The 19555-nt window shown below is 39.1% G+C and overlaps 1 protein-coding gene across 1 annotated transcript in view; it reads left to right on the forward strand.

The window, feature by feature from the left end:
• Positions 1-469: 469 nt before the first annotated feature.
• LOC310923447 (F-box only protein 15-like) overlaps positions 470-19555 on the forward strand; it is a gene marked incomplete at its 3' end in the record, with an annotated part of 33427 nt that continues 14341 nt past the window's right edge. Inside the window, exons 1-8 of the mRNA XM_083885447.1 lie at positions 470-1001; positions 4330-4443; positions 6345-6449; positions 9981-10214; positions 10465-10674; positions 12467-12596; positions 14878-14960; positions 16104-16249. Coding sequence (XP_083741573.1) covers positions 982-1001; positions 4330-4443; positions 6345-6449; positions 9981-10214; positions 10465-10674; positions 12467-12596; positions 14878-14960; positions 16104-16249 — 1042 coding nt within the window. The 5' untranslated portion in view covers positions 470-981. The remainder of the gene's footprint in view (positions 1002-4329; positions 4444-6344; positions 6450-9980; positions 10215-10464; positions 10675-12466; positions 12597-14877; positions 14961-16103; positions 16250-19555) is intronic.

A 19555-nucleotide genomic window follows, 5' to 3' on the forward strand; every position in this document is an offset into this window, starting at 1 on the left:
GGCTCCGCTGCGGCTCCCTCGCCCCATCTCTGACCCGGGGTGGGGGCGCGGCGCCTGAGAGTTCCTTGATGGGAACGGGTTCTCCGTTTTTAAGGTGGTCTGGGAGGAAAGGTGCCACGTGCCACTGAGGTGGCTTTCCACTGTTACATTGTAGGATAAACATTTTATTTTTATCAGGCACTGTTGAGGCCACACCACTGAGAGTACTGTGTTCGGTTTTGACACCCTCGATTTAAGAAGGACATTGAGTTGCTGGAGTGTGTCCAGGGAAAGGCAGTGGAGCTGGTGAAGAGTCTGGAGCACAAGTCTGAGGAGTGGCCGAGGGAGCTGGGGATGTTTAGCCTGGAGAACAGGAGGCTCAGGGGGACTTGATCACTCTGCACAAATGCCTGAAGGTGGGACTCGGCCTGTTCTCCAAGAGGAAATGGCCTCAAGCTGTACTAGGGAGGTCTGGGTTGGATATTAGGAAGAATTTCTTCACAGAAAAGGCAATTAGACATTGGAATGGGCTGCTCAGGGAGGTGGTGGAGCCACCGGGTCTGGAGGTGTTTAAGGAAAGACTGGAATCTGCACTTAGTGCTGTGGTCTAACTGCCGTGGTGGTGTTTGGTCATAAATTGTAAAGTAATCTCAGAGGTATTTTCCAGCCTAATTAATTATGTGATTCTGAGACCCGAGCCCACAGTGCCCGAGAGCTCGGAGCTCGCCGTGGAGCCGGGGCGAGGCTCAGGCACCTCCGCCGTCCCCGTTACCGCCTCCCCCGTGCCCGCCCGGCCCCGCTCCAGCCCCGCCCGCCCTCAGCCAGCGCTCCCGGCCCCGCTCGGCCCCGCCTCGGCCCCGCCCGCCCTCAGCCAGCGCTCCGGGCGCCGCCGTTCCGGCCCACCCCGCCCCAGGGCGTGCCCCGGGGGGTGGCTGCCCTTGTTCCTTCCCTGCCCTCCCCGCGGGCGGTGCGAGGCCGGCGCTGTCCCGTGCTGGAGCGGCCATGGCGACGGGCCGGGGCAGGTAACCGTGGGCTCTGCCGGCCCGGGGCCGCCCGCTCGGCCTTCTTCACCTTTAACGGGGAGGGGGGTTTAATTGTTTTCCCTCAGCTCCCATTGCTCCTCTGAAAAACTTATTTCACGTGTTGCACGGCTCTGGTTTCCAGCTCTCGAGTCTTCGTGGCGAGGGCTGTGGGCATGGTACTCTCCTCTCCTGGCCCAGTGGACGCCTTGCAGTGGAGAACGCTGGTGTTGCCAGGTGCACAGAGGCCTGGGGTTAACACTTTTTTTCCTGCCTGGGGAGCCTAAACTTCTGTGTCCTTCAGCTTGGAGGAGATGCTGTAATGGGTACCCACAAAGTTAGTTTAGTGGCTGCTTTATACGTCCAGGGTAGTTTGGGTTTTGTGATAAATAGGAGGGTTTCGCTGTGGAAGGTGTGATTACCATAATTCTTACAGTACAGGGTAGGCTTTCAAAATTTTAAAGCATCAGTCTTAGAGGCAAAGTTGAGAAAACAGATTTTTCTGCTAACCCATTTCTACAGCCTTAGGTTTCATAGCAGTTTCATTCCCCCTGCTGTTTTTTGGGTGGGTTTTTTTGCCTTTTTTCAACCTGCTAATGGATTGGGGTAATATCCACCCTTTAAAAATTAAATTGAAATAGACAGCTGAAGGAAAAAAAAAAACCCACAACCAACCCATCCAAAACATCATTGTAATTTTTCTTTTTCCCTGCATACGCTTACAGAGGTGGAGGAGACACGTTTTTTCACTACTTAAAACTTTGTGTACATCATTTGAAATGTTTCTCAGAAGACAATTGTTTGCTGACCATCAAAAAACCAAGGCACATTGCAAGTATTATAGGGTATGAAAATGAAAATACTGGAAAAGTGAGCCCCACAGGTTGAAAGCTAATGAAAAAGCAATTGAAGTTGTGCCTCTTGAGTAAGATCATCTCAGTTCTAGAAGTCTCTAAAGAGGGGGTGTAACAGCTGTCATTGACTTTCATCTTAGGCTAATCTGCCCAAACTGTGTCAATGCAACCTAAAAGCATTTTGTTAATGCTAATTTAAAATCTTAGCACACGCAGTACTTGAAAAGTAATTTATGGATTCGGTTGCTGTTTGTTTCTTCACACCTTGAGAATATTTTTGTTTTGGCGAATACAAAAGTTCAGCAGATTTTTTTTAAAATTGAAGCTTACAAAAACAATAGCTATTACATTAAAGTTTTCAAGGCACCCATGGGCAAAGTGTTTCTTCCCTCAGATATTTCTCCCTGGAGTGAAGAAGGGAGAGGTTAGTGGTTAAAATGAGCAAGAAGGACAGTCTGTGCAGTTTATGCTTGTCCAAGGTAGCTTATTTTAAAATCCAGAATCCAGCTTCGTATCTGAATTATTTCTGTGCCTGGAGTTTGTGAAATTGCATCCCTAGAGAGTATGCCCAAACTCTCTGCTTTCAGCATGGATTTAGGGCAGAATAGCCTGGGATGTGCTGCCCTGGAACATACAGAAGTGATGGCTCTGCTGCTGTTGAACACAACTTGTGTCTCTAAATCCCTTTAACAGCAGTTTGTTACTGCTTCATCATCTAAGTGTTTAGGGCCTCATCATCTAAGTGTTTTTGATAATGATACATTAGTAAAACCCTTTGTTTGATCTCCAGATTGTATTTATTACAAGACTACTTTTTTGTAGTTGTTAATGTAGTTGGTTAGCACCCAAGCTCAAATGTGCATGTCTTTTTGTTAAGCTTGTAACAATTCTTAGTAAAGTGTCTTGGATATTTTTGTTTTGTTTTACATAGCACAGTTGACAATGTAGGCCAGCGCTGTTAATTTATTTTGATTTTTTTTTTCTTTAAGCATAAATCAATCTTAAATCAAGAACTTATTAAATGTATATGATAACCATATACTTCAAAATTAGCTATTTCCCCCCCATATGGATTGGTTGCCTAGAAACCCCGAGCTGGTTTGACCAGGTGTTGGAAATCTGCTGGCAATTTAAAGCGTCAGTAATGCAGTGAATGGGGAGCTCTGCTTGTTCAGTGGCATCCGAGGGTATGAAGTGTAAGGATTTGGTTTAAGATTGAAACTCTGTCCCCATCTTTCTCTGTGGATTAATGATAGGATTTGTTTGCAATTACAGCTGACAAAGACCTTTCTATCAGAAAACTTGGAAAAATCTGTGAGCAGTTGGATTGTAAGAATTTGTGTTAGAAATATGCAAAGTTTCTTCCTTTTCTATCCCAACTGTGATGTGGAAATGTTGCCAGAGCAGGTTCTTTCACCATGGTGTGCAAGAGACCAATCCAGACATGGAGTTATTTGATGTATTTACAGTTCTGCACAGTGCTGGGTGGCATTTAGCAAAGGAAGGAATTAGTTCCTTGGCTACAAGCTACATAATTCTCTTATTAATTAATTTTCTATCTTCTGTTGGTTAACAATTCTCTTGCTTCTCATGCTGATTAGTTTGCATGCTCAGTCTTTCTCTTTTTTGAGTCAGTGGTGGCAGTCTCACATTTCTGGAAGCTGTAGCTGATTTCAGCACAATTGCTGAGTTGGCTTTAATAGTTTCTTCCTTATCTTGGGAGTTGTTCCAGGTATCCCTCTGGCCTGTAAATTCTGCATTCTTTGTGTCCACTCTCAGTGGTCATCCTTCTTCCCAAGCTTTGTTAACCTCTCACTACATCTGAAATCTTTGAAGCGTGTCAAACCATAAACCTTACTAAAGCAATTCTACCGACAAGTAATTTGTCTGTCTAACACCTAGACATCCCTTAGACCTTGTTAGCTGCTCTCTGTTTCATGGGTTAAATCTCCTTTCTTTTTGTTTATGCTTGAAAGGATACAAATTCTTTTTGAACCTCAGCAGTTTCTGAGGAAGTTTCAACGTATTGTTTTTATCTGGTATCTTTTAATCGCTTAGCAAAGTTGAGTGGCTCAAAAATGTCTCTGGAGTAATGTTGTGAAACAGAAGAATAATCAGTGAGTTTGACTTGCTGCAGGGGCCTCAGTGGAGCTTGGCTGTAGTGGCCACAGGGGTGCAGCTGTCTAAGGGTAATAAACCTCTACCAGATTCAAACTGATTTGGGGGAGCAGCAACACTATTATTGCCTTTGCCTGCTGTGAGAGATCAATCACAGGGTTGACAGCTGTGAGTTTAAATCTGAATCTTCCTGATGCCAGGTATTTTAACTTGGGTGTAATTGTTCAAATCATAATGATTGCCACGTGGTGTATTCCCTGCATCCTGCCTTGGTTGAAGTGTTGTGTCTAGGTGTGCGCAATATGCGTATTTCTTCATTTTGTGAATATGTGTTAACAGCTTTTCCTTCTTACAAGTAGGTTAAGGACCTTTGCTGCCAGGCCTGGGGAATGTTCTGAAAGTGTAAATGCTGGCATTGAAAGTCTGTATTTGACACCTCCCAGAAAACTGAAACGAAACATGAGCTTTGAGAGGTGAGTATGTCTGTGAGTAAGTCACCCTGTAAACTGCCTTTTGACTGCTTGCAGTAATTGTATTCATATCTTGGAGATTTCTATGTCAAATATTCTGAGTTGAAAAGATTTTCTTTCCTGGCCTGCTTTGGGATCCTGTGTTCACCTTCTAATGTTTTCTGGCATGGTTCTCCTTTGTGTTATTTGCTAGGTTCATAAGGATTATGTAGGTTTTCCAAGCCATGTGAAGCCTTCAGCAACTTCTTTGGAAGTCATGGGCAGTGTTGTTCCTTGAGAATAAAAATTGTTATTTTATTACTTCAATAAAAGCCAGATTGGAATTAAACTTCATGTGTTTCTCTTGGTTATTGGTTGTCATCAAGTGTATCTTAGTGTATGGAGAGGCTGAGAATGGTGGATTGGGATAAAAGGAGGGAGGAATTACTGGCTGCTGCATATTTACTGCAAGGTAAATGTTTCTCTTCCTGCTTGGCAGTGAAAGAGTAGTTTCAATATAATTATGAGTTGTTTTCTTTTTGAAAATTAGTTACATTTTTACAAAAAATATTCTAAGACTATGTTACCTGAAAAAGCAATTAGTTTTATACATTTGATCACTACTGTGTAGTGATTTCTCTGTTTTGCATTGGATGGCCAGTTCAGCACCTCTATGCTGTCTGACTGGTGTGATAGTGAGAGAAAAAAGAAAAAAAAATCAGCTTCCTTCAAAGGAGAAAGAATACAGCTGTAAAAACTGCTGTTGAAAATTCTGGATCAAGTATATTATTTTAGCTAATTTGCAGCTTTTTAAGGTATCACTTCTAAATTGTCTCTGGAATGAGTGCACTAATTGCTTTGGACTTAGAGTTTATGAGTTATTTCACATAATAACAGTGCAAGTTTTTGCATGTTATTTCTATGTCAATGTAACTAAGATTGTGAGTTTAATACAAACATTGAGGTATTGGCATTGTTGTGCTACCCTTTAAAGCTCTCTGCTTCTGAAACAGTGTCATAAATCAACAAGTGTTGCAAATAACCCCTTAGTAAAAGGACAAGAGGCACAGATGGGGTGTTGACTTTCACAGCACCTTTTATTTTCAGCAGTGATTTTGATGTGGCCATACTCAATGCTCAAAAAAATTAAGAGTATAAAATGCGTGTATTTTAAACTCTGCAGCTATGAGCTACTGCTCAAATTGTATGAGGTTCATGTCTGCTAATGCAAAAATCACTTTGGCTCAATCCCAGGGTATGTTCTGCTTGTCATGCCTAGACTGGCTCCTGCATTTCAGGCAGCCTTCCAGATGCAGAGACATTGGCATTTTCAGGATATCACTTGGCTCTTACTTTGAAGTTCACATCTTTCTGCTGACATAAATGAAAACTGCACAAGACCCCTGAGCACGTACAGTTTGGAGATGATGATGAGGTAGAGCATGATCTTGCTGTTAGACTAGGACATTTCTGTCCTGGTGCGTTCTCAGGCCAGACGCGGCAGTCAAAAGGGAGAGTGAATGTATCTGCAGTTTTGCAAATGCTGGTGATTGTGGAATTGTGGTTAAAATCATGGTACAAGCAGTAAGGAACTGAAGCTAAATGAGATAGTTTCATATCAAACATAGTTAAAGTTAACAAAGTCTAATAAAACCTCAAACTTACAACTTTTTGTGTAATCGTGCTGTGCCACTGGAATAAGTTGTGATGAATTATTTTAGGCAAATGCCACATACCAAAGAGTGAAGTTACAGCCCAAACTCCACAATTTAACTCTTTAGGTGATTTTTTGTTTCATCTGTTTACAACCTGCTGCTTTCCACCTCTTCTGTTTTTGTCTGGTTTGAAATTAAAATTCTCTGCCATTGTAATTTCTGGAGTTTGCAGGCAAGTCTAACAGAATTCCTCTTTCTCTTCTTTTCTAGCATGCCATCAGAAATGCTGCTGAAGATATTTTCCTATTTAGATGCTGTGTCCCTACTGTCTCTTGGTTGTGTGAATAGACGCTTCTATGAGTTGGCCAATGACAAGTAAGGAAGAGAGAAGATCTCAGTTTGTGCCCTAGTTGTGTTTACCTGAATTATGAGTCTTTCCAGTTCAGTTTCTCTGATGCCAGAGCACCTCTGGGCAGTTACTCTGCTGAAATTGCCCTGCACAGCGTACAGTACATGTTGCATGCAATTCTAGCTGTGCAGGGCCTGTTGTTTATTGGGGGTTATGAGGCAAAAACTAAATCCAGTGCTTTGAAATGTTGGTGTTAGCACTTTTTTAATTTTAAAATTTCTATATATTTATTTGTATTCACATGGACCTGCAGAAACTTTTCGGTTCAGGTGATCCTTAATGGTGTGTTGCCAGTAGCTTTATGGAATTGTAGCTTTGACAATTTTGAAGTCCTGCATACTTTATTCTTTCATTAGATTTTTGAAGAGGAATTGATTCAATCAAATGATCCACTAGTGGTTTTTATCTGTTGCTCTGTTTGTGACTCTTTGGTGACGTCTAAATGAGAACAAAAGAGACAAAGATAAATACCGACACGTTTTTTAATAAGGATTGCTTATACAGAGTTCATAAATTGCTCCAACCAATATCATGATAATTTTGTGAAAGGGTAAAGAGGAGAGACTTGGGTTGGTGTGTGATAACTAGGATCTGGGCATCCTTTTCTTTGTAGGATTCTACTGCATTAGTGTTGTTTGAATGAGAAAATGTCTTCCTCTATAGGAAGTTGCTGTACCAGGTATGAATCTATTTCTCCCTTATTTACTAAAAATTGTGTGGTGAATTAGTTGGTTTACCTTGGCATTAATACCTTTAGAACTGATGAGTTTAAAGGGAAGATCTGTAATCCAGATTTAGGTTTTGAGGGTAGATAAAAATTGCATAGTTGACACAAATTACCAATCTTGGTATGTGTTTTCCACTTCAGGATGGTGAAGCAGGATAAAATCACTGTGGCTGTCCAGGGGAAGATGATTCATCTGTCTCCATCTCGACAATGTCTGTTTCCATTTTCTAATCTCAATAGAGATTAGTGTGCGTGCACAAATGAGACTTTGGAAAGAGTTAGTTTCTCTTATCTAGGAGCCTGACTGGTTCAGGGGGGACCAGGTAATTTCTTCCTGATGGATTTTCCTGGACCTTCTCAAGACCCTGAATCTTGCAGTGAATGAACAGAAGTTTTAATGGGAGTCACTGCATATTTCTGTGACAAATCTGACTGTGGTTTTTAGGATATTTCTGGTGTCCTGGATGTACAGGGAGCTGTCCTTGTTGCAACAGGACCATCAGTCTTTCATTGTGCTATGTCTGTGCTGCCTAATGCAGTGATTTGTCTTTGGGCTGTTCACTTGAACAGTTCTTGGCACTGATGTCTCTCCAGTGTAACTATTGAGGACAAGGAAATGTTTATGACCCTCCCTTTCTGTACCCTCCTTGTCACAGCATGGGATATTCCAGCCTTCCTACCATGCAGTGTGGGAAGTTCATGGGTATGGTCTGCCTGTGAAGGCCTGAGGATTCTGATCACCAGCAGAACGTGCTTGTGTGAGAGGAAGTGAGAGCACAGGGCAAAGTCTTTGCCACTGTGGTCAAGTGATGACTGATGATGATGTGTCTGATTCTGGCATCTGAGTTAGCAGTAGAAGATTTGTTTGGTTTGTTGTAGTCATGTTCAGTAAGAGACCTTGAGATGAGTATTAACAATTTGAGGCAAGAAGGGCAGGGCATGTATTCTGCTGTGAAAGAGGCAAACTTGTGCTTCCCTGTTGGATGCCTTTTTGATTTATCTGCCCTGACTTCTTCAGAAGTTGAGGATGAAGGGGAAGTGATACCTTCCTAAACACTTGTGATTCCAAGTCCTCCTTCATCTTCTTCTCTGTCTCCCTGCCCTAGCTGAATTTTTGAGTTTCTTGAACTAATTTCTTTGCTTGCCCAACACTGTTTTGGGAAAGGAAGATGCAATATGTTTCTGAGAGTGAGGATGAACATGGTAGGTATTTGTCCTTAGTCTATCTTCAGTCAACTAAATTGCCTGAGCCTGCAACTTCAAAATGCAGGAAATGCCTAGTACTAAGCCCTGTCTTTTCAGCATCATACAGTAAGATGCAGAGTATCTCTCTCCATCAAAGGATATCTTTTTTTGGGAAGGAGTTTCTAGTTATCAGGAAAGTTTTATAGGAGGTTATTTTACTGGGTGTTTTAGGCTGGTGAAGACCAATTGGATGATACACAGCTCAAATTCCCCATGTGATGTTATGTTAAGGACATCTCTCCTTTTTTCATGACTGGACAGTTCTAAACTGCTTTGGAGTTAAAAAAAGAACTTTCCCCCTCCATCAGAAATGTTTTTATACTGTCTGGTAACTTGGCTACCCTTTATGGTCTTAAAGTAGAAGGATTTTAAAACTTTGTTTCAGTTATGGGGATTGTTCTTTATGTTACCCTTCCCACTCTGCTTTTGGTGAATGGAAGGTTGAAAACTCATGTTGACTGTGAACCCACCTTTACCAGTTATGGTAACTTATTGGTCTGTGTGTTTTAGACACTTTTGTCTTAAAAAATGGCAGTGGGGAATTCTGTCTATATCTGCAGAGCAGCAGGCTGGAAGGTTTTTGCGAAATTCCTGGGTCTGCTTGCATCAATAACCAGAGCTGGCTCTCAATATGTGGGGAGTTATTCTCAGTAGCTAATGAATTGAGAATGCTTTTGATGGGTAGGAGGCAGTGTGGGATGGATCTAGTCCTTGAATACTTTAAGGAGAAGGGAAGATGCCATACCATACATGCTAGTGTAAGTTTGCCTGAGGATAAGTGAGAACTGGTAGCCTTGCTGATAAATGGTAGAAAATGTCTCAACTATTTGTTGCCCTCACTAGTAATTTTCTTCAGTGCAGTTATGTACACTGTGTGTCTAGCATTTCAAAATTAGAAAACTTATTGGCAACCTATATTCACAGATTATTGATTGAATTTTTGTAGGTTCCTGGACTCAATGTTCTGTGAATTGTCCTAGAGATACTGGGGTGTGCTAGAGATACTGGGGTGTGAGGGGCTGAAATGTGAACTAATAGTTTTCCTGGCATGAAAGAGATGAACCCATCATTACAGTCACATATTTCTTTGACTTCAGAAAGTCATGTCTTCTCTGGGCTTTTCCAAAGAGAGTGCAGAAAGGATTGAAATTACATTAGTACCACCAAACAAAGGTGATTCTAATTGTCCTCCTCAGCTGAACTGAGAAACTTGAAGTCTACAGATGGTCTTTCTTGAATAGGAGATATTAAACCACTTTTTCCACTAGCTGATTTTCTATGAGGAGGACACATCATTGTTTTAGGGTGGAATTTTCAAAAATTTCTGCTTAACCTTTATCAGTTTTCACTTACTTGCTGACTGACTGTGCTGTCACAGAGCTTCATCCTGGATCCCATATTTTTGAGAAGACAGACAAGACTGGTTTTTTGCTAACACTGTGCTCAGTGGTAGCTGAGATGTGCATGTAAAAATGAAGTGACTATTCTTGAAATTTACTCCTCTTTATTCTATTTTTATTTTCAGTGGAATTTGGCTGAAACTTTATTCCAATTATTTGCAACCAAAATGGAAAATGAAGTCTAAACAAACAGAAGCTGTTTCTTTGGGCCGTGCTGCTCTACATGATAAAAAGCCTGGGTACTGGAAGAAAGAATACATCTTCAAACAAACGTGTGCCTTCAAGACTAGAGTAATGCGACTCGTTAAATTTCTAGATCCTTACACAGGTCTTCCATGTAAAACCAAAGAAGCTATGAAGTAAGCAATGCCTTGTCACAAAGATTTACTTCAGAACAATGTACAAAACATTAATGGCTTGGAGTAGTATAGAATTAGAGCTATAAAATGTATATCATAATGGAATGATACAATGATAATCTATAAATGACTGAAACTGAGTCGCAGTTAGTAGAAATGTAAAAATTCTGTTGAAAGCATAGTTTAAATTTTATCACTTTGAGAATTTGTTTTTAAACACTCCTCTCCCCTCTCAATTCCTAAATAACAGAGTCTCTGGCTTGAGTTGGATAATTGTTCTAAAGGACAAAAATGGAAAAGAACATGTAGTAGAGAATCCAAAACTATCATTTAAGGACACATCTGTTACCATACTTTGGTATGGTACAGACTGGCCATGCTTGGACATCCTGTCAACCCTAAAACTGTTTGGAGTTACACCATTGCTTCCTGACCAAAACAGACCTCCCAGCAAGAATGGGTGAGTTTTAATATAGGATTTTTGAGGACTTTTTGGGTGTAACTGATTGATAATATGTCTGTAGGACCTATCTGACATTTGTTTGATTCAATAAGTTAACCCTTCATTTGAAAGCCTCCCCGCAGTAGTTCTTTCTATGTTCTTCTCTTTGGTAGAGCTTTTTAGAGAGGAATAGTAGAAATAGTATAATCCAGCAAGCTATGGCATTAATTCATAGGTTAATTGGCATGTGATATGCAGGCTGATAGGTCCTGACTTGGAAAGCTGAATCTAAGCCCTAGAGCATGAAAGAAAAATGTAAATCTAGAAGACTTTATTGTGAGAAATTTAGCTTGGAAGAGTTAATCAGTATTTATGTGGCTACAGTCAGGTATTCTATGTTGTTAAAATTTGTTTTCTGTCTGGTAGGTGTGTATATGAATTTAGGGAACTTGATGTTTAACTATGTGTGCAGTCTTCAGTACATGCATATGAAGTCACACAGTCCACAGCATGTCCCTTGTTTTTTAATTTACATGTGTACAGTGGTTTTTGTCATTATATTCTAAAAAATAAATGAAAAGTGTTTATTTGAGGTATTTGGTTGCTGTCAAGGAGTTTTGCCCACATCTGGGCCTGTGTGTATAGTAGGTACAGAGTCAGCTGCCTGCTTCTTACACAAAGCCCCTGGCCATAGAGCTCTGAAAAGAGGGAATTGGTCACCTACAAAACATCTGGTTCTTCAACCATAAGCAGAGTATATACTTATAAAACAAATAAATCAAGAGAAGCCTTTTGTATAAAGTTAACTGAACAAGTCTTGCAGTCAAATTATGTGGGAAATGTAGTTGTTTTACCGAGATGATGATTCATATGTAGAAAATAAAAAAGCTTGCAGGCAGTTGATGTGTTTATTTCACAGAGTTACAAGTTTTAGAAATTGTGACTAGAGATGAAGTCAGTGGTTTCACCAATTTCAGTATGTCATTGTTTAGACTATAAGGCAGTAGTGCAGGGACAGGCCTGATTGACTTAAAGATGGAAAAGGTTGATGTTGATCAAGAAGAAATGTTTTACTGTAAGAGTGGTGTGACACTGGAATGGGTTGTCCAGGGAGGTTGTGGATGCCCCATCCCAGACAGTGTTCAGTGTTTGATTGTAGGTGGTATTACAGTGATACTATGTGGAAGTCTAGGAACTGTTTTGAATATAGTAAGAGCCTGAGTCTGAAAAGGATTTGAGGAAGACTTCTTCATTCTGAGTAGGTAATGCAAACTCTTACTTACTGCCCTTTTTTAAAATGCATCATTAGTTAATAAGAGTGTTCATGAACTTATATTTAAGATTTTTTTGGAGCTAATGGCTTTAATTATAGGTAAAATATAGAAAAAAAATCTAAAAAAGGAAAGCTTCCTGTAGCACATACTTTTAATTTATTATATGTACAGTTTGATACTTTCCTTTGAATTTTGCTTCTCAGTGATTTCATCTAGTATCAATAGAGTATGAAAAACAAGTTATAAAGTAATTCTGTATCTTGAAAAATTGGGCAAGTACGTAAGTTCTTTTTTTAAGCATGTTTTAGAAGATCGTAGTGTTTTTTATTTCTTTTCTTGTTAGGGGTTGAGATCCTGCTAGTACACTGTGGTTGTTCAAATGTATGGTTTATGATTCTGCATGGCAAATGCTTTCAAAACCATTTTCATCATGTGCTGCTGGTCAGACTTTACAGTTAAAAATGAAATTAAACTGAACTTTTACATGAATAAGGAGACACAGCCTTTTTACTTCATTCTGTATGTTCTTTTCAAAGACCTCGTCGATTTTCCTTGATTGCTGAATACCCTCTTGGCAACCTGACTGAAAGTAGTGTCGCAGTTGGTGCTGATGAGCTTGTCCAGCTCTTCAGTCTGAGTCCAGGACTCTTAGTAGGAATTTGGAAGGTAAGATAACATTTTGTTTCTGTATTTTATTATGATTTGAATGAAAAAAAAAAAAAAAATGGCTTGTAGTTTGGGTTTGAGGAGGGCTTTTTTTTTTTTAATCTTCCTTTTTTTTCCCCTTTGGATTTTGAAAGATCTTGTCTAAACTAGTAACCACAAAACACATGTAGGGACAGTAAGTGGAAGATTTATTGTATCCTGAAGAGCTGTCACAGGAGTATATATACTTTTTTAAAAAATCCACTTCTAATTAAGAGATCAGTTATCTATCATTCCATATTAGATGCTGTGTTCAATTTTATTTATTTTACAGTCTTCACATGCCCAAGTTTGATATGCTAGAATAATTTTAAATGGAATGGTTTGAGAAAAGAAGTGCTTCTTCCTCTGATTCATGCCATTACCTGCCCATGCCACTCAAAGTGATGAGTTCCCACATAGCAACTTAATTTTAATCTACATCACCAGGTAGCTGTATCCTGCTCCAGCAGCAGGAATGCTGTAAATGGTGCCCTTTTGGGGGTATTAAATTCTTGGTATTAAGAGTCTAGGTTAAGCAGTTAGCCTCTGTAGGGTAAGTCTAGACATGAATGTCTTTAGAGGGCAGTGCCGAACATCTGAAGTCGACTTCAGAAGGAATCTGCATCTTTGCATGGGATGCACTGGCACCTCTGTGTCTGCCTGTGGCTATGTAGCTCTGGGTGCTATGGAGGCCTGTTTCAGGTGTTCTGCTCTTGGTCTGAATTGAGAGGTGGTAGCCCTTTTTTCCTCCCCTCAGCCATGCTCTTGATGTAGACTTAGGTTATTTGGAACTTTCCTAAGGGAGGCTGTGAGCAGTTCCTCAAAGTTGTGTCTAATCTCCAGCTGCAAACATGCTGCCTCAAATGTACACAATCGCCAGAGGCAATGTTTAAAAGTGCAGAAGGACTATTTCTTTCACTCCTACTTAAAGGTAAGAGTGAAAATCCATTTCCTGGAAAACTTGAAAACCTGACTGGCATAAACCCATTATTGGTTGTTTCAGTCTGTGAAAATCTCTGCTAAGTGAACAGCCATTTCTCTCTTATCTTCAGACGTTTTGTAGATGGGTGCCCCTGTATTGTTGGCTCTCTGGTCTTGCTCATGCATTGGCCCCATCCATGCTCAGAAAGAGAGATCTTTCAGCACCTGGAAATGGTTCAGTCATAACCAAGTTTCACATCATTGTTAAGAATCGAGTGCCTCACTCCAGTATATTTTCCCTGCTTGCTTTTCTGAACAGCAGTTCTTATTCTCTGTGTAGGCAGAGTAATATGAGGTAGTTAAGTGTCAGTGGGTGTAATAATTGTAAATGCCACACGTCTTGTTTTTTGCACATATCTGCATAACAGAAACCAAGGGCAGGTTACGTGGGCCTTCTGGTATTTGGACAGAGAAAGACTGAGAAATTATGAGATTGATAGATCTCCCTAGTTAAATCTTTTATAGCTGTAATTTTGCACTTTGAAAATACAGGAGCAGTTAAAAAGCCAAAAGTTTGAATAGAGGATGTCATTTTCTGGTAACCCAGAGAGATGAAAACAGTAGTTGCCCACATTTCAGGAGAGTAATAGACTTCTGGCAGGGAATTATTTTCCTATTGACTTCTGTGTTTGGAAATGCAGGATTTTAAAAAATGCATTTAAAGAAAAAAAAAACTTGATATCCTAGTATTGTGTTCTTGAAGTAAATATATACCTCTGTCTCTAGTTTTCGCATTGATGTTTTCTCTGTATAGACATCTGTAGAAGGTTATGTTTTTAATGTTTTCCTAGGACTAAATAGTCTGGTGAAGACATGTTTTTTACTTTGAAATTCACAGTTTCTATTGAATAATTCTGTATTCCTCACTGATGTTAGCCCTCTTTGGAAATAGTTCTTTACATGGGAAAATAATCTTGATGTTTCAGCAGTTGGGAGTAAGTGCAGTTTGATTTTGTTTAGGTATCTTTTTAAAAGTGGTTATTAGAAGCTAGGGGCAATTCTTGGAGCTCTCATAATTTTTGCCTAGACATAGGTAGTTTCCCTCTCTTTCCCTGTAATACAGAAATTCTGTAATCTTTTATATATATTCTGTACTCTTGTGAAAAAACAGTAAAGGTTTTAGGAGTCCAAGTATTAAAGCAAGCCATTACTAACATTATTACAGTAACTGGCAGAGTAATAAGCGGCAGCATTTCTCTATGAATTTTAATGCTCAGAAAGACCTTGTGAAAAAAAGAATTTCCAGATAAAAATACATATACTTTAATTAACTTTTCAGGAGAAAAATGAAATTGCTTTTGTTATGGCGAATCTTCATTATAATCAACTTCTTGAGAGAAGCATTTTGGGTTCTGCTACTGTATAAGTTTGGTTTTCCTTTGTGGGAAGTAAAGATAACCTTTTGAATAAAGCTTTGAGTTTTACAATTAAAATTGCCTGCTGGTAAGATGCTTATGTTTAGGCAGTAATTAACTATTCTTGTGTAATATAAACAACAGTTACAGTAAATACAAAAATGTAGAAGCATTTTCATACTAAAATATTGCCATCATTATGCTATTGTGGAGATAATTTAGTTAAAAAAGTGTACTAGTACTGGCTGTATTGAGAAAGTTAGAAATACACTGCCCATACTTTCTCCCTTTTCATAAGCAGTCTTTTTATTTCCTCTTCCTATCTGAAACAGTGATAGAAAAGAGGGAGACATTTCAGGAAGTAGAGAAGTAATCTTTGGCTGTGTAAGAGGGGAGAAAAATTCTGGTAAACTGGTGAGGTGCTTGCAATTATCTTTTAGTCCTATTCAGAGAGTAGCAGGGTTTCCTATTAAGTGTTTGTATATGTGTATATTGCAGTGTATAATGTAATACCTGTTTATACATTATAAACTGTTTAAAAATACAATTTTTTTTTTTTTTTTAGCTTTAGAACAGTATTTGGGGAATTTATTTGCCACTCCGCTTTCTAGTCAGATACTTTTGTATCTACCAGTAGTCTTAAATGCCCACTATAACTCAGTGTGGCTCTTCTCTCACAGAATGTAAGATTTAACACCTTCTCTCTTAGTACCAGATTGGATCCTGTGTAGAAGTTGCTCAGTTGCCTCTGGCATGTGGTCACTTCAGGTCATTTATGTGCAGTAGTTATTTAGTTAGGCACAGGCAAAATAATTTCAATATTTGCTATTTCAGAGAAGTCTCTAGAGCTAGTGGGCTTTTAGATTTGTAGTTAAGCTGATGCTTTTTTCTTTGTTGAAGACAAATCCGTGTTTTGAAGTTTAACAGATGTACCTTTTAAAGTTGACTGACATATTTTCTCCCTTTGGCTGGGCTGAACAGCTGATCAGCAGTTTTAGACACTGTATTAGTTTAAAAGAAGTGTGATGAACTAGAGATGTTTGATTTCAAAACTGTCTTAAGATGACAGTCTCAGTGTAGGGCTGTATGTTACATCTCTATTAAGTCATGTTCCCCCTTGCTAAATTCTATTATTTTTCTTTTTTTCAAGTCAATATACTCCTCCACCTAATCAACCTTTACTGGATGATATTGACTCAGAGTATGGACTGCATGAGTACAACCTGCATCTTGACCTTCATGGCAGAACCTGCATGTACCTGTGTGGATCATTCAAGTGCCTCTTCTGCAGAAAACGTAAAGTTGACAGAACAATAATGTTTGTTTTAGAAATGATCCCTGTCTTTCCTTCTTGTATCCAGTTTCTCTCTTTTAAGGGGTGAAACTGAAATGGAATTTTAAGAGTAAGATGTCTGTTAGTTGTGTGGTTTCTTTATATCTGCATGGTGCTTTGTGTGGCATCCTAAGGCTGCTCTGTAAGAAGTCTGCCCATTGTTACATTTTTATAGTGTCAGGCCTGGGACTGAATTCTTCAGATTGTCAGGGTCTTTTCTTTTAGTTCTCTGCTGCATTAATAATGCGGTGGCATAGCTCTTGGTGCAGGCTGATGTTTCTTTCAGTTGTATTTTATAAAGGAGAGACAGTTTGTCCTCGTACAATTTGGAAGCTTATTTCTGTAGAATTCTCCTTGAGTATACTTTGGATGCACAGACAGATTGAAAATATAGATAAATTTGTAGAAGTTACTGTGAACTTTAAGATCTATAGGGTTTTTTTTGGTGAGCTTGAGGTTGCCTGTTCTGGCATCTCGTCATTGTGTGGTAAACAATTTCAGTCATTTTTTTTAACTGCTGCTTCATTCTGTTTTCAGCACTTCTTTCCATGAGACGTGATTGACCATCCCTGTTATTCTCATACAGCCCAAATTCATAATTGTACTGAGGTTTTGAAAAATACATGTGTGATCTCTCTTTTGACATAACTTCAGCATAAATTCCTACAGCTACATAGCTGTCTTTCTGTAAGCAGAGACAGATTAAAATATTAAAATTAGACATTGTCATGAATTTAATTTAGAATTAAGTACTGTAAATTAATTATTGCTCCCAAATAATTTTTTTTTGTATCGGCAGTAATTTTTTTTATCCACACTCCTGAGCAGTGCGGATTGCAGAACATGTTGTTTTTCGGTCAGTAGAGGGCACTGTTGTCAGACGTGAGCGCTTTTACCGGGCTACAGAATTTCCCCGTGATTTGGTTTGGTTTTTCTCGTTGGTGTTTGGTGATTCCAAGAGCTGTCATTTAGATGGCAGCCTTGTGCAGTGTGGAGTGTAGTAGTCCTTGAACCTGAAATATACCTGAAATACATTTTTCAGATTCCAGAAAAGTTGCAAGCTTAAACTAAATGAATAATTCTACGGCTAAAACTTCAGTGAAAGTCTACGCATGTAGCAAGAAATCTTACCTGAAGTGTTGTGTAGTACAAGAATCCTCTTTATATTATCCGAAAAAACCCCAAAACGTCTCAAAATTGGCAAGAGGATTGAGTTTTTGGAATTGTGTTGGTTGTTCTGGTTTAGCTGAATGTCATATTTTGTTTTCTAAAATGAAAATGTTATGCTCCTAGCAATACAGTTGCACAAGAAAAAGTATTATGTGGCATACTTCCTTTCTTGATACCACTTTCTTGCTGCTTAGAAGCTACTTCCACAAAAGATTAAGCTGATAAGCTGATCTTTATGCAAATTTTAGGAAATGTCCCTGAGCTACAGTTGTGATGCCATCTCACTTTGCAAGTTACAGAATCTGTTTTATGCTCACGAGTGTTTTCTGAATTACTGGTTTTGTGACCTTCAGCAGTGTGACAGCCACCAGATTCTGGTCTCACAGGACATCAGGCAGCTGAAGCCATGGTTCTGCAGACAATAAGCTCATTTGTCAACTTGTCCCTTCCATGTGCTCACACAATAATTCCTTGTGGAAAATGCTTGACTTCCTCCTGAAATGGTGTAGTGATGCAGCATATGGTTGTCTGCTCTCACATTTTTCATTCTAAGTTGTTGTTCATTTTTCTCATTTTGGTGAACATGGTGTTGCTGAATGTGGTGGCCAGGTTTGTCCAGACTGGTTGTGTTTGCTGGTTTGTGTTTTGGTTTTAGGCTCCCTTCTAATAATATTCTTTGTCCCTTCCTCTGGGAGGACTCTGAAGCATGGAAGTCTGCAATGTTCTTGTCTTGCTATTTTTGAAAATTCTCTACTGAGTCCAGTTTTATTTTAAATTATAGACATGCCCATGGCAATTTCTACAACTTGAGGCACAGATCAGTTGTCAGCTATTATACTGTTCTTTTACTTATTTATTGGTTTTCGTTAGGGAGCTCTAGGCCTTCCTAGGTTACCAGAGAATGCCCATTTGTATTTTGCAGAATAACTGGTTTATTTGTTCAATATTAATATTTATCTGCTTTTTGTTAGTGTCTATTAGTATTGAGCTTCATTTTGCTACTCTGTTTGCAATTCTTTTTGCAGAATTCTTAATATTAAATTAAAAAAGTTATGTCACACTTCATTGAACCAAGTAGATGGAGTGTATATGGCTTCAGATTTTTTTTTCTGTTATTAATACTTACATTACAGTAATTAGCTGGTTTGCCACTGTTTGGGCTGGGGTTTAGCATTTTGTTTTATTCTCCTTTTCATGTAAACAGAATTGGCAATATGGTCTCACTGGCAGATAGTGTAGGGTGAATATGCTAAATACTTTGTAACTGAATTGAAAATATTTAGAAAACTTTCCTTGTTTTCAGGAAGGTATGACAGGCTTTTCTCCCAGAAGACTCCCAGAAGCTATGAATCCAGCTTCTTAATAAATACTTTTGAAGTGTATTTACCTAGGTTTTCAACTTTTTAAGCACAGCTTTGTACCCACATGGTAGTTTAAGCTTTGACTTTTCAATGTCATTTCTTGTTGATGTAAACTGATGTGATGTGCTTGCAAAATGTGAGAGTTGATTTTTGTGTATTTAGAGAGCTTTTAAGATTTGTTTGAAAAATTTCATATCAGGCTTTTGAAATGTTTTGCTTGACCTTGAAGATTGATTTGCAAGTTTAAATAACCATTTCAGTGTCTTAAGGCTGGTTGTTGGCACCAGAATTAGTGTTAAGCACAGCTTTTCCTCTGAAAATACCAATCAAATGACAATTTGCAACAAAGGCTTGGTTAGCAAAACAAACTTCCTTGGCTTTTAGCTAAAATAAGTACTCCGGAACTATTGGTCTATTTGTTTCTTTCCCCTGAAGTTTGTCTACATGATATATGTTCTTTATTACCTTTACTTGGAAATATTTGTTCCCTATAACTTACTCTGCTGCTTTGCTGCTATGCGTGTCTTGCATAAACCAAGGACTAGAGATGTTATAAGGGGACAATGAAACAAAGTCTGGATCAGGCTGAAGAAAGCCCTGTCCAATTTGCTTTCTCTGTGTTTCTCTTCATATGTTTAACATAGCTTGTTCTGTCCTTTAATTTCATTTTCTTATGTGACTGGGGTGAGGAAGGGAAGACTTCAGTACTTAGCCTGCAGTTCCTTGCTTGTTTCTAGG

The sequence above is a fragment of the Zosterops lateralis genome (genome assembly GCF_965231275.1).
Source record: "Zosterops lateralis genome assembly, contig: HAP1_HAP1_SCAFFOLD_55, whole genome shotgun sequence".
Classification (NCBI taxonomy): domain Eukaryota; kingdom Metazoa; phylum Chordata; class Aves; order Passeriformes; family Zosteropidae; genus Zosterops; species Zosterops lateralis.